The 15941-nt window shown below is 53.4% G+C and overlaps 1 protein-coding gene across 2 annotated transcripts in view; it reads left to right on the top strand.

Moving 5' to 3' along the window:
* ATOH8 (atonal bHLH transcription factor 8) overlaps positions 1-15941 on the top strand; it is a 41399-nt gene that overhangs the window by 7633 nt on the left and 17825 nt on the right. For both annotated transcript variants that reach the window (XM_070479506.1, XM_020889447.2), the window contains exon 2: positions 5324-5515. In XM_070479506.1, the coding sequence (XP_070335607.1) occupies positions 5324-5515 (192 nt within the window). The remainder of the gene's footprint in view (positions 1-5323; positions 5516-15941) is intronic.

Below are 15941 nucleotides of genomic sequence, written 5' to 3'. Positions count from 1 at the left end.
AGAAGACTTTTGAGAGTCCCTTGGACAGCAAGGAGATCAAACCAGTCAATCCTAAAGGAAATAACCCTGAATATTCATTGGAAAGACTGATGCTGAAGCTCCAATATTTTGGCCATGTAAGGGACAGAGGAGCCTAGTGGGCTGCCATCTATGGGGTCGCACAGAGTCGGACACGACTGAAGCGACTTGCAATAGCAGCAATGGTGCAGAGCTGACTCATTGGAATAGACCTTGATGCTGGGAAAGACCGAAGGCAAGAGGAGAAGGGGGCGAAAGAGGATGAGATGGTTGGATGACATCACTGACTCAATGGACATAAGTTTGAGCAAACTCTGGAAAATAGTGAAGGACAGGGAAGCCTGGTGTGCTGCCGTCCATGGGGTTCCAAAGAGTCAGACATGACTTAGTGACTAAACAACAACAACAAGATACATCCACTGGAGAAGGGCATGGGAACCCACTACAGTATTCTTGCCTTGAGAATCCTGTGGACAGAGGAGCCTGGCAGGTTACAGTCCATAGGGTCACAGAGAGTCACACATGACTAAAGTGACTTAGCACACACACACGCAGATACATCCACATCCCCAAGCAGTTGCTTCTGGCTGATTGGAAGGAGCTCAGCTAAGGTGTGAGTTCAAATCCCAGCTCCTCTTTCATCAGCTGAGAGATACTGGAAGTGCTTAAACTCCCTGGGCATCAAATACCTCTCACAACAGCCATCCTTTGCCTGGCCTTAATAGATTGCGAGAAACAGCAGGGGGTGACCTGGTTCCAGCAGCCGTGGAGGGTACACAGATGTTATTCCCACCTTCCAGATAAGAAAACTGAGACTCGGAGAGGTGAAGGTACCTGCCCACAGTCACATCCTACTGTTTGGGATTCAGATCAGCTCTTTCTGCCTTACCTTGACCTCCCAGAATCAGATCTGCCTTAGGCCAGGGTGCTCTGAGCTGAGTTTTTTGGGGGGCCTGGTTGCTGCATCCTGGGACATGGGCATGAGAAGGACCTGGAATTAACCAGGTGAGCTGAGGAACACCCGCCCTGGAGAGCAGGAGGAGTCAGAGTCAGCTGCCAAAAAGGATCCTTGGTGTCCCATATACAGCCACCTCAGGCAACAGGAGCTCAGAGAGCCTGGTGGCCTTCCTGACTGATAGATACACAAGCTTGTAGCTCCAGTCAGGTCTTAGATGAGTGACCTGGGGCCCAATATGTCTCCTCTCTGTTTCCTTGTGTGTAGATGGGGTAATAGTCTTTATTTGGGGGAATGTTTCAATGGGCTAAAACTACCTATGAATAGTGACCACAGGGCCAGGTAAACAACCAGAGCTCAATAAATGGTTTTCTTGTTAGACTTGGACTTTGAGAGAAGCAGTGGGGCAGAGTGACAAATCTGGGACAAAACTGGCTCAGAACTTGGCACGGGAGCTCCTAGGTTGGCCTTGACCTCATCTGTTGCTCTGTGGTCCCACAATGACCCTGGATCCCCATGAGCAGATCCCTTCTGAGAGCCCTGCTCCCGAGTGGGCTGCTCCTGAGACCCCTGCCGTTGTCCCAGGACCCCCAGGAAACTTTTTGTCCCACAGACCTTGTTTATTTGTTCAGGCTGATAAGCAGGATTCTCTGGACTCTGGTTGAGAACAGGCAAAGTGCATTGTTCTGCAGGCCTTTTTTTCAGATGGATTTGGTGGCATGGTCAGAGCTTGGGGGTGGGGGGCAATGTATGGGAGTTGGGGGAGTTGACAGTCCCTCTGTTTTCTCCCTGCCCCTCCCTGGGTTTCCTAGACTGGTGAGGGGCAAGTCCATGGCTGCTGGAGGATGTTGAAAGGTGACTGCAAACCTCATCTGGGCCCTGGGCTGTGGTCTCAGGACCCCTGGAGGGGGAGGGCGGGTAAGGGATGAGCAGGCGCTACTTCCTGGCTCCAGATCTCCTGCTTCTTACTCTCTCTGGAGCCCTTCTTAGGACACTCTGCCATACTCATGGACATAATGCCCCTGACGGGCAGTGCAGCCCATGCGCCGTCTCCTTTAGTTCTTCCCACACTGTGAGGCCAGGCCTGTTAGTGATATAACGAGGTCACCCAGGCCCAGAATGATCATGTCTCTTGCCCAGGGTTTGTGTCTAGAGCCGGGAATTAGCCCAGGTGACCAAAGGATGTACAAGCTTCACCTCCACACCAAACAGCTAAATCTTCGTCCTTAGAGAGAGAGCAGTTTTGGAGAATTCCCTGGTGGTCCAGTGGTTAGGACTCTGAGCTTGTACTACCAAGAGCATGGGTTTGATCTCTGGTCAGGGAACGAACTTCCCTTAAGCCACACGGTGTGCCTTCCTCACAAAAAAACAGAGAGAGGGGAGAACATTCATTTGTTCATTCAGTCCCTCATTCAACAAATCCTTTGGAGGCCAGTGATGGGCAGGATCTGTGTTAGGCTCTGCATACAGAGACCTTCCCCCAACAGCTTATAAGGAGACTGACCATTAAATGAGTCACAGTCATCAGGGGTTAAGAACAGATGGGGGCAATTAGAGCACCATCAAGGGCAGGTACCCATAGCCCCTGGTGTAGGGCTGGGGGCCAGATCAGGGAAAGCTCTTGGACACAGTGAGCTTTAACATGGGCTCCATTTGTGGATGCATTTAAAGTTCTCATCTGAAGCAACTCTCTCTCTCTTTTAAAAAATTAATTAATTTGGTTGTGTCAGGTCTTAGTTTCATCCTGCAGGATCTTTTGTTCTGGTGCGTGGACTCTGTAGCTGCAGCACGAGGTCCCAGTCACTCCAAGGCAAGAGGGATCTTCATTCCCCAACCAGGGATCGAACCCATGTCCCCTGCATCACAAGGTGGATTCTTAACCACTAGATCATCAGGGAAGTCCCTGAAGCAGCTCTCTTGTTTAGCTGTCTTGATCACAGCACTGTTGACATTGGGGGCCAGGTCATTCTTTGTTGTGGGCACATTGTAGGATCCTGAGCACTGTAGGACATTTAGTAGCCTCTCTGGTCTCTACCCACTAGTGATGACCAAGAATGTCTGCAGGGCTTCCCTGGTGGCTCAGTAGTAAAGAATCCACCTGCCGATGCAGGACACACAGGTTTGATCCCTGGTCCAGGAAGATTCCACATGCCGTTGGAGCCACTAAGCCCAAGCGCCAGAGCTACTGAGCCTATGCTCTAGAGCCCAGGAGCTGTAATTACTGAACCCACATGCCGCAACTAATGAACCCTGTGTGCCCTAGAGCCCATGCTTCTCAACAAGAGAAGCCACCGCAATGAGAAACCCGTGCACAGAAACTAGAGAGTAGCCCCTGCTCACTGCATCTAGCGAAAAAGCCCAGGCAGCAATGAAGACCCAACACAGCCAAAAATAGATAAATAAAACTAAAAAACATCTGCAGACATTGCCAACTGCTGCTGAGGGATGATATTATCCCTGATTGAGAACCACTGGTCCAGAACAGTGCCTCATGTGTGTGTTGAACGATCCTGCCGTGGGGGCCCCACTCACTGTGAGATGAGGGTTAGTCAGTACCAGGTATCAGTGTTGGGGATGGATGCCGCATATAGCTTCTGGAGAGCCGTAGGGAGGAGGATGCCACAGCCTTGGTTGCTGGGTATACACAATTAGCCATTTAGGTGAACGACGCATCAGAGCAGCTCTATCAGTTAGCACCTATCTAACCAACAGGTGGACTTTGTGCTGACATCTCCACATTACGGGGGCTTCCCACATGGCACAAGTGGTAAAGAACCTGCCTGCCAATGCAGGAAACGAAAGAGACTCAGTTTCGATCCCTGGGTTGGGAAGATCCCCTGGAGGAGACCATGGCAACCCACTCCAGTATTCTTGCCTGGGTGGAGGAGCCTGGTGGGCTACAGTGCATGGGGTCGAAAAGAGTTGGACACGACTGAAACAACTTAGCATGCACTCTCCATGTTTCCACACAGAACTGTGCTGCAGTCCATGTAGCTTTTTGCTCAAGCAGTGGAAACATCGGTGGACGATGTTAGAGATTCCATCTCTTCACCTGATACAAATCGCTGTGCCATTTGTGATTATCCACTTGCCACCTGATGCGAAGAGCCAACTCATTGGAAAGGACCTTCATGCTGGGAAAGATTGAGGGCAGGAAGAGAAGGGGGAGACAGAGGATGAGATGGTTAGATGGCATCACCGACTCAAAGGACACGAGTTCGAGCAAACTCCCAGAGATAGTGAAGGACCGGGAAGCCTAGCGTGCTGCAGTCCATGAGGTCACAAAGAGTCAGACACGACTGAACTAAGTGACTGAACAAGTCAGTGATGAATGTCAAGGATGTCAAGTCTGGTTGGAGCTGTACTTAAGAGGCACCTGTTGTATGCCCAGCAGCTTCCCAGGTCCAGAGGTCAGAAAGAAAAAGAGAAAAGCATAATCCAATCATGTATGGGCCTCCCAGCTGAGCACTGGCACTTTCCTCTGGTCTGTTCTGAGAGTCTGGGTGCCTAGCTCTGCTTTGATGTTAAAGCATCCCTCTTTTTAAAAATTAATTAGTTAGTTAATTTTTGGCTGTCCTAGGTTTTTGCTGCTATGCGCTGGCTTCCTCTAGTTGCAGCGAGCAGGGGCTACTCTCTAGTTGCAGTCCACGGGCTTCTCATTGTGGTGGCTTCTCTTGTTGCAGAGCACAGACTCTCGGCACTTAGGCTTCAGTGGGTGCGGCTCACCGGCCCTAGAGCTGAGGCTCAGTAGCTGTGGTACACGGGCTTGTTTGCTCCATGGCATGTGAGATCTTCCCTGACCAAAGATCGAAACCTATGTTCCCTGCACTGGCAGGTGGATGCTTACCCACTGTACCACCAGCGAGGTCCATAACCTCAGTCTTGAGAGCAAGTCCTCTGATGGTAGAATCCAGTTATTGTTTGTTGTCAGACCCCAAGTGTCCAGCAAGACAGGTGTCCCTGAATGAGAGAACAGACTCTCAGAGCAAAAAACATCTGTTCTGTCCAAGATTCCTTCTCAGGGAGCACAGGGGATGGAACTCTGTCCCAGGGGGAAGCGCACTGTGCTTTGTGATTACTGACATTCGGGCAAGAGCTGAGCCTGGCTTTCCTCCTGTATAGTCTGGGAACATGGATGCCCCCCACGGGTTGTGTGTGGGTGTAAACAGCAGGTGATTAGAACAGGGAATAAAATCCGGGTGGAAAGATCAGACAAACCACCTCTGTGGCCCAACTGTTCCCTCTCCAGCAGCGGCATGAATGGCCCCACACTTTCCTGGCCAAGGTGCCCCCTGGGCCGTTTCTCAGTAGAGACCGGGCAGCCCCTGCTGACGCCTTCTCACCTACCAGGTGCCGTGTTACTCGTATGGGCAGAAGCTGTCCAAGCTGGCCATCCTGAGGATCGCCTGTAACTACATCCTGTCCCTGGCACGGCTGGCCGACCTCGACTACAGCGCCGACCACAGCAACCTCAGCTTCTCCGAGTGCGTGCAGCGTTGCACCCGCACCCTGCAGGCCGAGGGCCGCGCCAAGAAGCGCAAGGTATGTGCCAGCTATGCGGACAGCAGCCTCTGGGGAGGATGGGGAGGTAGGGACTGGTATCCAGGGCGCCTCTTACTCGCGTCCAGAGGCTTCCAAAGGTACCAGCGAGACCAGCCTCTTGGAGGTTTGCTGGGATTCAGGGCTCCTCAGGCCCCTGGGATTGTGTGTGACTCTATTCCTGGGGCTTCCCAGGTGGTGCTGGTGGTAAAGAACCCACCTACCAATGCAGGGGATGTGAGAAACATGGGTTTGATCCCTGGGTTGGGAAGATCCCCTGAAGGAGGGCATGGCAACCCACTCCAGTATTCTTGCCTGGAGAATCCCAAGAACAGAAGAGGCTGGTGGGCTACAGTCCATGGGGTGGCAAAGAGTCAGGCACAACTGAGCAACTTAGCACACAGCACACTAGTAATGGGGCTCCTGGGTACCAAGGACAGTCTGCTTGGGCCTGCGTTTGCTCATCATTTAAATGAGGACAGCTTATCTCTGAAGCTCTTTCTGGTCTTACGTGTTCTGGTGCTGAGTTCCCCACTCAGCCCCTGATTAATGTCATATTAGGGGGAGATCTCATGGGCTGGTAACTGCCCAAGAGAGCCCTTCAGTATGTTTTGGGAATATGACTTGGCCTGTGGGTTACCTGAGGCTGTGCATTAAGGTAAATCATGTTCATTCATTCATTCTGAAGAGATTCATAGAGCCCCAGCTGTTTGCTGAGCCTGCTGGGCAGGCGTATAAAAATGATAAACATGCAGTCCCAGAACCTCTGCAGCTCAGAAGATGCTCAGAGACCCTCTTGCATCTGGATGAGGACAGGAGAGTATAGACAGGAGGCCCCGGAAGCCTTTGCTGGGCTCCAGGAAGGCCAGGCGGAGGAGGGACAGGCTGCCTTTCCTGCCCAAGGGAGTTAGAAAGATCCCCTTTGTGTAAGTGGTGTTTGAGCTGGGACCAGCAGGACAACCAGGAGGTTGCTGAGCAGATGAAGCAGGAACAGCATTGGAGACAGAGGGAACAGTGTGTACAAAGCCTAATGTGTTAGGAGAAATATGGGCAGGAGGAAAGGTGTCAGGCACAGCTTTGCTTCCCAGATGGCTTGGCTTCCAGCATTTCCAGTTGAGGATCATTGCCAGACAATGCAGAGCAGGGCTTGGGATGCAGCCCTCTGGATCTCCGTGCACACGAAGCTACAGGGAGAGAGACAGAGGCTGGGACCCAACCCATACCCATAGGAAGGGTAGAGGTGGTTAGAGATGCCTGACTCCCCTGGGCATGCAGGGATGGGGAGAGTGGCGGGGGTGTGGGTGCGGGCAGGTGACTCTAGCATCCTCCATCTGTTCCTTCCTTCCACCTCCTTCTTCCTTCCTGGCCTGCCCTCTCCCCATCCATGAGCCCCAGCCCCCCTTTCAAGGAGGCCCTTCTCTGGGTTCTCCATGCCTTCCAGAGGCTCCTTCAAGAGGCTTCCAGGCAGAGAGACCCTTGTGGACTCTCCTGCCCACAGCAGGGAGGGGCCAGCACATCCCCACCACCAGCCACTGCTGTGTTGATGGTGTGTTGCAATCCTGGGAGTGATTTAACATGGACCAATTAGGTGAAATCTTCATCTAGTGGGTGAGAAAGGAAGCACCACTGGCTGCTCGCAGGGCGGCCTTCCTCTGGGAAGTGACATGGATAAATTAAAGACGTGATTGATGGCTCCATGCAGCGCTCTGTGACAAAGGAGGGTTGTAAACTCTGGGTGAACTTCCCCTGGCATTCGGGCGGTCGGAGGTGTGGATGGGCAGGGTGAGCAGGCTCCATTTCCCCTGTTTATGCCCCTCATCCCCATCCCCACCCCAAGTCCTCCCCTCACCCACCAAAGGCCAAAGTGCTGCCCCCCTTTCCCTGTTCTGTGGAGCAGAATGTCCTGGGCTTGGGAAGAGGAGAGACGCTTGGAAGGTGAGAGGAGAAGAAAGGGAAGTGGGGTGACGATGGCCAGCAGAGATGAGTTTTTGGCTTCCCCTGAAATCAGCCCAAATCTAACACACCTTAGAGCCCATCTGGTCTAGCCTCCCCATTGTCCAGATTGGGAAACAGGTGTTAGATGGTGGATAAGAGCATCAAACAGGCTTCTCTAGTGGCTTAGACAGTAAAAGAATCTGCCTGCAATGCAGGAGACCCAGATTCAATCCTTGGGTTGGGAAGATCCCCCAGAGAGGGACATGGCAACCCACTCCAGTATTCTTGCCTGGAGGATCCTACGGACAGAGAAGCCTGGCAGGTTACCATGGGTTCACAAAGAGTCAGATATGACTGAGTGTCTAACACTTTCACTTTTAAGAGCATAAAAGAGCCCTGAGTTCAAGGCCTGGTTCACCACCTACTAGTTGTGTCATTTTGGACCCATTTTTAAACTGCTTCTTGCCTCAGTTTTCTCTTCAATCATTGGGGATGTGGAAGCACTGGTGATTTCCAAGGCTGTTTGCAGTCTGATTTCCAAGTAGAGATCCTGCCTCACCTCTGAAGGGCAAGGGGCCCCTGGCATCCTGTAGCCCCTCCTGCCAAGTGGGATGTCCTGAGGCAGCCATCTCCCGAGGACTGTGCCTGGACAACCACCATTACCAAGAGGACTTAGAGGGAGGGGTGGAACAGGGTCCTGGAGCTGTTGGGACATCTTCAGGCCCCACCACTGTTCTGGCAGATTGGCTGACCACAGCATCACCCCATTCCTGCTGTGTGTGCCTTCCTGCATCTCTGTCATCATGCAGGTAGGTAAGTTTCAAGGTGTTCTCAGGATGGTCTTCAGTGACCACCGAGTGACCCTGAGTGGCTTGAATAGGCTACTGTTTTGTTAATCAGAACCCCTGGAAATACATCCCTTTATTTGTTCATTCATTCATTGATTCATTCAGTGTTTATCAAGCACTGGCAGTGAGTTATATGTTGGGAAATCCCAACCTGAGCACATGGGTGCCATGATGGGTGTTAGCAATGAGATTTGAGCTTCCCGAGTCTCTATAGATGGGCTTCCCCCTTGGCCCAGCAGTAAAGAATCTGCTTGCAATGCAGAAAATGCCAGGAGACTCTGGTTCTATCCCTGGGTTGGGAAGATCCCCTGGAGAAGGGCATGGTGACTCACTCCAGTATTCTTGCCTGGAGAATCCCCATGAACAGAGGAGTTATAGTCCATAGGGTCGCAAAGAGTCAGACACGACTGAAGTGACTGAGCATACACACACAGTCTCTGTGGACAGAGCATGTGGATGCAGCGGAGCGGCGGAGAGAGGGAGGGTTCAGATGAAGCCCTGTTACCTGTCCCCAGCAGCCACTCAGGGCGACCTGAGGGTTCGGGGATGCAAGTGAGTCAGGCTTACATTCTAATGAAGGATAAAGAAAGGAAGAAACTAAAAAACATTCTGATGTAAGTGACCAGCTGAAAGGAAGTCCTCCATAAATGATCACCAGCAATCCCATCGATGGCACCCTGAGCTGTCCCACTCAAGGGTGGCTCCCTCACAGTTCATGTGCCCCAGGGGCTGGGTAACCCTTTTCCAGGACGCCTCCTTGAGAGATTGTTTTCTGTGTCCACTGATAAGCTGCCTTGTCCCTCCAGGCCTGTGTTAAGAATGGGATTTAAAGTGAACTTGACTTACCCCCTGGGCCCCAAGCATATCCTTTTGCCCATCCCAGCCTTGCCTTGCTGGGGGTGGGCACCCACATCCCTTGACTGGTGAGTCCTCCATCTCTGGGCCTCACAGGATGTGACTCTGAGGATCCAGGGTCCATCTGGAAGCCCCAGTCGTGCAGAGAGGCCCATCGGAGGCTGCCCAGCTGAGAGACAGGTGGGAGGAGTGGAAGGGCTCCGCAGAGCTCAGCTCCGACTCAGGCCGCAGCCGGAGATAACGCGCCTTAAGCGCCTGGCTCTGGGCCATGTTTCCGCAGCTCCTGTTTTTAAAGCAGTGACTCCTAGGAGCTTCTGAGGAGGAGGAGAAGAAAGAGCAGCAGAGCTGTTCCACACCTGGGCCGGATCGGCATTGCTGAACCTCAGAATAGGAGAAGACCAGTTTCCCACAATCTAGGCCATTGCCTTCCAGTGATTTGAAGCTACTGAATAAAATAATAGCAACAATAACAACAACAATAATAGCAACAAAAAGCAATAGCAGCAACAATAACAACAACAATAATAGCAACAAAAAAGCAATAGCAGCAGCAGCAGCTACTGAAGTTGATGGTATAGATTAAGCCCTGGTGATAAATGGCCAGTAAGTTCTTGTCCCCCACCAAGTTGCTCCCAGGCCTCGGGGCTGTTCCCTGGTGACTCTGGTAAAGAATCCGCCTACTAATGCAGAAGACTACGGTTTGATCCCTGAATTGGGAAGATCACCCGGAGAAGGAAATGACAACCCACGCCAGTATTCTCGCCTGGAGAATCCCCATGGAGACACACACAGAGAAAAGTCAGTCATGGTGTGCTGAGCTCGGGGCTGTACCAGTCACCTGGGCAGTGATTGGTGATCCCAGGCTGTGATGGTAGCCGTCAGTGACAGCCGGGCTGGGAAGGTGGACTCTGCAAGTCTAGAGGCTGCTCCTCACCTTTGGGCAGTCTTCAGCCAGAGGAGGCCTCAAGGCTGGTGTGGCTGCATCAGATCTGTATCGTTCCCCTTTTCCTGCTGCTTTCTGGGCAGGGGGAGCTTTTGGTGGTGATGGCAGATTGGAGGGTAGTTGCACTCCCCTTTGGAAGGACATCTTAGGTGCAGACTTCTGTGTCTTGGTTCTGGGGGCAAGCTGAGGTGGCACATTGGTTTTGGGGTTAGGGAGTCAGTGGGAGCCAAGATACTCTGTCTGGTATCTGAGCCCTGGAGTGTGGGAGACAGCAACTCCACAATTCCTGTGTCTTCTGTGTCCCCACTGAGTGGCATGGTCCTAGCTCTGTCCCCCTGTCGCATAGATGGTCACCTCCACTGGGGCTTTGGCTTCTACTTCTCCAAGGCAAGTTGACCCTGGAAGTGATTGCTATGGCCCTTTCTGGTCAGACTTGCCGAGCTGAGGTCACTTCAGCCCCTTAACTATCTAAATGACTAAATGTGTTTTGCTCCCTTCCCCTCTGCCCATCACAGGCATTTCACACAGATTTGAAAATCACTCACAGAGACTGTTGGGACCCCAGCGCACCACAAGAATACTGACAATACCTGACTTTCTTAGAGCCTGGTTCACACACTAGGCGTGGTGCTGGGTATTTAGTACTTCTGATGGATCACCCCGTTGACTCCTCCCTCCCCCCATCCCTTCAAGGTGGAGACTGGTGTCCCTTGTGCGTGAGTGCTGTTGCTTTAGACATGTCCGACTCTTTGCAACCCTGTGGGCTGTAGCCACCAGGATAATCTGTTTATGGGATTCTCCAGGCAAGAATATTGGAATGGGTTGCCATGCCCTCCTCCAGGGCATCTTTCCGGCCCAGGGATCAAACCCACATCTCTTATGTCTCCTGCATTGGCAGTCGGGTTCTTTACCATTAGTGCCATCTGGGAAGCCTGGTGTTGTCCCAGGAACAATGAATCCAAGGCTCAGAGGCCTGAGGAACTGGCCAGTAAGAGGTGCCGGGGTTGGGGGGGCCCTGCTGCTTCCCTGTCCTGCCCCCTGCATGGAAATGGGATGGTGAGAGGAGGTTCTATTTCTACATCCTCTGGGCCATGTTACTGAGTTAAATACCATGTGCTTTAAAAGTCCATGGAGCCTATCTCTGCTGGGAAAGAAGGGGGGTGGGTGGGAAACCACCATCAAATTCCCTTCTCGTCATAAAAATGGATGCAATTTATTTTTTCTGGCATTCCAATTACACAGACGTTTGTCGCCAGCTGTTTGTTCTAACGTGGAGCATTCTCTCAGCTGCTGTTTCCCCTCTCACATTTGACACCGTGAGTCCACAGGCCTGGCAGGCACTGATCTGGGGGGTGCGTTTGGCCAGGGAACCTCCCAGGTTAGGCTGGAGCTGGCTGCCCTGGGACGCAGAACGTGGCCGTCTGATGTTCCCCGGGTGGTCCCGAGGTGGGGGAGAGGCTGGGGCGCTGCTTTCCCCTCTCCTTTCACACTGCCTTCATTTCCTCCCCCTCCTCTCCCCTCACTCACAGACCCTCGCCCTCCTCCCCACTACGCTGTGTGTGAATGAAAACTCAGGGTCTCTGATGGTGAGAAAGAAGCAAAGTCTCACACTCAGACAATCACAGAGACCATGGAAAGTCCCCTCTGATGCTTAAGCCACTACCTCTCAGAGAACCCCCTGGAGCACCACTTTGATCCAGGGTACACCCTGGAAACCCTTTGAAAGACTTGGTGGTCTCCCATCCAGGATGCTATAGGTGGGGGTTCAGTTGAGAGAACCCTACAGTTCTTTTAAGTTTCTGTACTGCTGTCATTTAACTTTAAGGCACGTGCAATAGGGAGATCCTTGGCAAGACCATGAAGTAGGCAAAGAGTAGGCTTTGGCTCTGGAGACCTGAGTTTGAGTGATGGCAGTGGTACTTTCTGCCTTTGTGACCTTGGGTGTGTTACCTAACTTCTCTGAGCCCCTGTTCTCACATGTGTGAAGGGAGAGCTTACATACCTTCCTTGCTGCCTTGCTGGATGGCTTCAACAACATCCCATAGGAGAAAGGGCTGGCCTTTTCTCAGTGCCAGGAAGGAAATCTCATGAATTTACAGCTACAAGGTAACAGCTTCATATGGAACCCGAGGAAGGGTCATCTCAGGAACAGGAAGTGCTGAGAATGGATGAAGGACCAGCCCAAGGTAGATGAGGGCAAATTGTTTTGAATGGGGGACTCCTGTTTGTCCAGTGCTCAGGGCAGAGCTCTGGCCCTGCATCCTTAAAGGGGGCGAGCATCTCACCAGCCTAGAAACTCATGGGCTTTCAAAGTTCATGGATTCATAACCAAAGAACAAGCAATAACCTGTGCCTTTACATGATCATAATGCTATTAAACAGACTCTCACCCCAGTGGCTCAGTGGTAAAAGAATCCGCCTGCCAAGCAGGAGATGTAGGTTCAATCCCTGAGTCAGGAAGATCCCCTGGAGAAGGAAATGGCAACTCACTACACTATTCTTGTCTGGGAATTCCCATGGACAGAGGAACCTGGCGGGCTACAGAACATGGGGGTCACGAAAGAGTCGGACGTGACTGAGTGACTGAATACCACCACCAACACCAAAGACCACACTGACTGGGTGGGGAGCTCCCACTGGGTGCCCAGCACCTCCCATACTTTATCTCTACCCCTTTTGCTAACCCTGTGCTTTGGCACCACTTCCCCCATTGCATGGAGGGGAAACTGAGGCCCTGAGAAGGGCAGTAACTTGCCCAAGGTCTTGCTATAGAAGCAGTGGAGCCGCTTTGGTTCCAGTCTCCAAGGGCTTCAGCTCCTGCGGGCAGCAGGGTCCTACAGTTCACATACCGCCCAGCAGGGTGGCCCATGCCCCGGGAGACCCCCAGCAAATGGGGGTACAGGGCCTTGTGGTGTGGGTGAGGGGAGCAACAGCTCTTATGTAAGCAGCCCGGCTGCGGCTGCAGCGCGTGGAAACTCCATTTAGCCACGGGGAGCCAATAGCCCGCCGCCGCTGGGGGTGAAGGGGGGTGGACTGGTCTGGGGGTGGGGGTGTCAGCAGCCCCGATCCACCCCCACCCTCCCCGCCCCCCCCAGCACCGCCGCCGCCGCCAGTGAGGCCTGACACCGGGTTAAGTCGCCCGGCGGCCTCTGGCTGCAGCTGGGAGCGCGCCTGGTTCCCATTCGGGCGCTGTGGTTTTGATTAGCTGTTCCGCGAGGCAGGCCTGGTGGCGAAGCCCTGGGAGCTCCGCTGGAACACAGGGTCCCCCGCCCGGCCGCCGCGGCCCCCCCTCCTGGCAGCCCCAGACTCCAGATGTTCCGAGCGCTCGCTGGGAAGGCCTGCTGGCGCCACGGAGGGCAGAGGGCAGGGAAAGCACGCGAGCTGGAAGCCCAAGCACTCAGTCACCGCAGGGCTTGGCAGCCCGCCCAGCGCTCTGCTGGCACATTCCCCAGCTCTCCCCTGGCCATCTGTTCCCAAAAAACCCTTTCAGAGCCTCATCATCACTCACGATACAACAGCGCGAGCAGCTGGTTTGGAGGCAGCAGGGAAAACCGTGCAAAAGGTCCTTTGTGAGAGAGGAAACTCGCTTATGAATAACAGGGCTGGACGCCGTAAAAGTTGGCGGCTGGAATCCCTGTTTCTCAGGCGCCGCTGTTTTCTCCCGACTCTTTATCTCTGCTTTTTATTTCGTTTCCCCTTGTTTGCTTTTAATGTTGTTTCTTCCTCTTCTTGCACCAGTTGTGACTTTTCTTGCTCCTCCGAGGTGCCTGAAGGCCACCTCATTAGGTCTCCTGGATGATGCCCGACTGTTTTTTTTTTTTTCCCTGTTCTCTAAGCTGTTAAAATTGGGAATGGTTAGAAGTGACTGTTTTTTGTAAAACCTTGGCTGGAGGAGACAGGGCAGGAAGAAGGTGCCCGGGAGGGCATAGTGTGGGCAGGGCAGCAGAAAATCATAAACTGGAGAAAGGATGGAGGGCAGAGAGGGTGCAGAGACCCCCACCAGCTCATCAGAAGGAGACGCTTAGGGAGAAGAGTGGCATTAATGAAACACCCAGTTCTGGGCTCCCTGGCTGATTGCAGTATGACATGAAGCCTTTTTTAAGAACTGCTGCCGCTGCCAAAAACTTCTGGGAGATGTCTGCCTGGAATTTGGGCGCCTCCTGGGAGGGTCATCAGGGGCCCTTGGGGTGCTGGGGGAGTACTGGCCGCTGGGAGGCCCGCACTAGGGAGGAAAGGAGAGGGCAAGGCCTCTCTGCCTCCCTCAGAACCCCCTGGACCCCTGAGGAGGAGCTGAGATTCAGGCCCAGAGTACCAGGTGGAGGTGGGGACAGGGACGCCTCCCCAGGTGTCTGATGCTGGTTACAGCATGGGGGTGTCACAGGTCAGGGGCAGGGAACTGGGGGCTTCCTTTTCCTCTCTCAATTCCTACAAACCTTTATTCCTTGCCTACCCCCCACACTATTCCATGAGACCCAGAAACTCAGCCACCTCTCACCCCAGCAGTGGAAAAAACCTGTCTTCCATGCTGCTATGGGTTGTCGGCTCTTCCTTCACCAGCTGAGGCTCTGGCTCTGGAGGGCATTTCATCTGCACTTTGGCTAAAACAGTAAAAGAACCCGCCTGCCAATGCAGGAGACACAGGTTCAGTCCCTGGGTCGGGAAGATCTGGAGAAGGGAATGGTTACTGACTCCAGTATTCTGTGGAGAATCCCATGGACAGAATCCCTGGCAGGCTACAGTCTATGGGGCTGCAAAGAGTCGGACCCAACTAAGCGACTACACTTTGAGTTTTCTCTCATCTGCGCTTTACTCAGGTCCGCTACTTCACACCTTTCTCCTCTCTGCCCATTTTCTGTTGGAGAGATGGCAGCTCCGCAGGACAAAATATTGAGATTTATCACAATTTCAGGGCAGTTGGTCTCTTGATCTGAAGGGCTGGGCATGGGCTGATTTCCCCCATCTCTGCTAAGGCCTGGGCGGGCAGGTGTGTGGTCTAGACACTGGGGCTGGTCTCAGCTTTGCCCTGGGGGCTGTGCAACTGGTGGCTTAGCTCTGTTGTCTTATCTGGGAGATGCCAGCCTGCCTCCCTATCTTTCCAGGGATCAGTGACACAAAGGATGTGGAATTCCTTTGTGAGCTCTGCCTTTCCTCCTGTGTCTCCTGGTTTTTTTGGGGCCGAAGTTGAGGAGGGCCTAGGGCAGGACGGGTGGCCATTGGCCCCAGGCCTCTGGTGATGATGTGGAGTCTGTCCAGTGACCAGAGCTTGCTTTCTAGCCCAGGGGCTTCGAGAGGACTAGGGAGAGGCGGGGGGCAGGGGGGCAAGGCTGCCTTCCCACTGGGGTGACCAGGCCTGTCCTGCCCACTGCCCAGCCTTGAGCCCCTGCCCCTGGTACAATGGACAGCTGGGCACAGGGGGCGCCAGCAGGCCCTAGTTCCCCACCTGTCCTCAAGCTGGTCATCCTTTTTCTACCTGCCCCCACAGACCAGAGGCAGTAGGGGGAAGTATAGATTGCTGCCTTCCTTGACCTCCTGGTGTAAGTGTTTCTAGAGGGTGAAGTAGGGAGCCTCTCTCGCCTTCAAGGTGTTTGTTCTCTGCCCAGATTTCACGGCCACCTGGAGCCCCACTGCCCGGCTCCTCCCCAGCTCGGTTCATACCCACCTGAACCCCTCCCTGCAGCTCTGCGGAGAGCCAGGTGTGCCAGCCTCCCTGTCCTGCTTGGGACCCCTCAAGGGCTTCCCACAGTCGCCTGCCCCTCTCCCCAAGTGACCTGGCTCCAGCCGGTCACTCTGGGTATCCCAATTTACACTCTAGCCACACGGAACTCCTCACCCAGAGGGGCTATTTTTG

Source organism: Odocoileus virginianus, chromosome 2 (assembly GCF_023699985.2).
Source record: "Odocoileus virginianus isolate 20LAN1187 ecotype Illinois chromosome 2, Ovbor_1.2, whole genome shotgun sequence".
Classification (NCBI taxonomy): Eukaryota; Metazoa; Chordata; class Mammalia; order Artiodactyla; family Cervidae; genus Odocoileus; species Odocoileus virginianus.
Note: the sequence above shows the minus strand (reverse complement) of the source record. Positions and strands in the feature narration are given on the sequence as shown.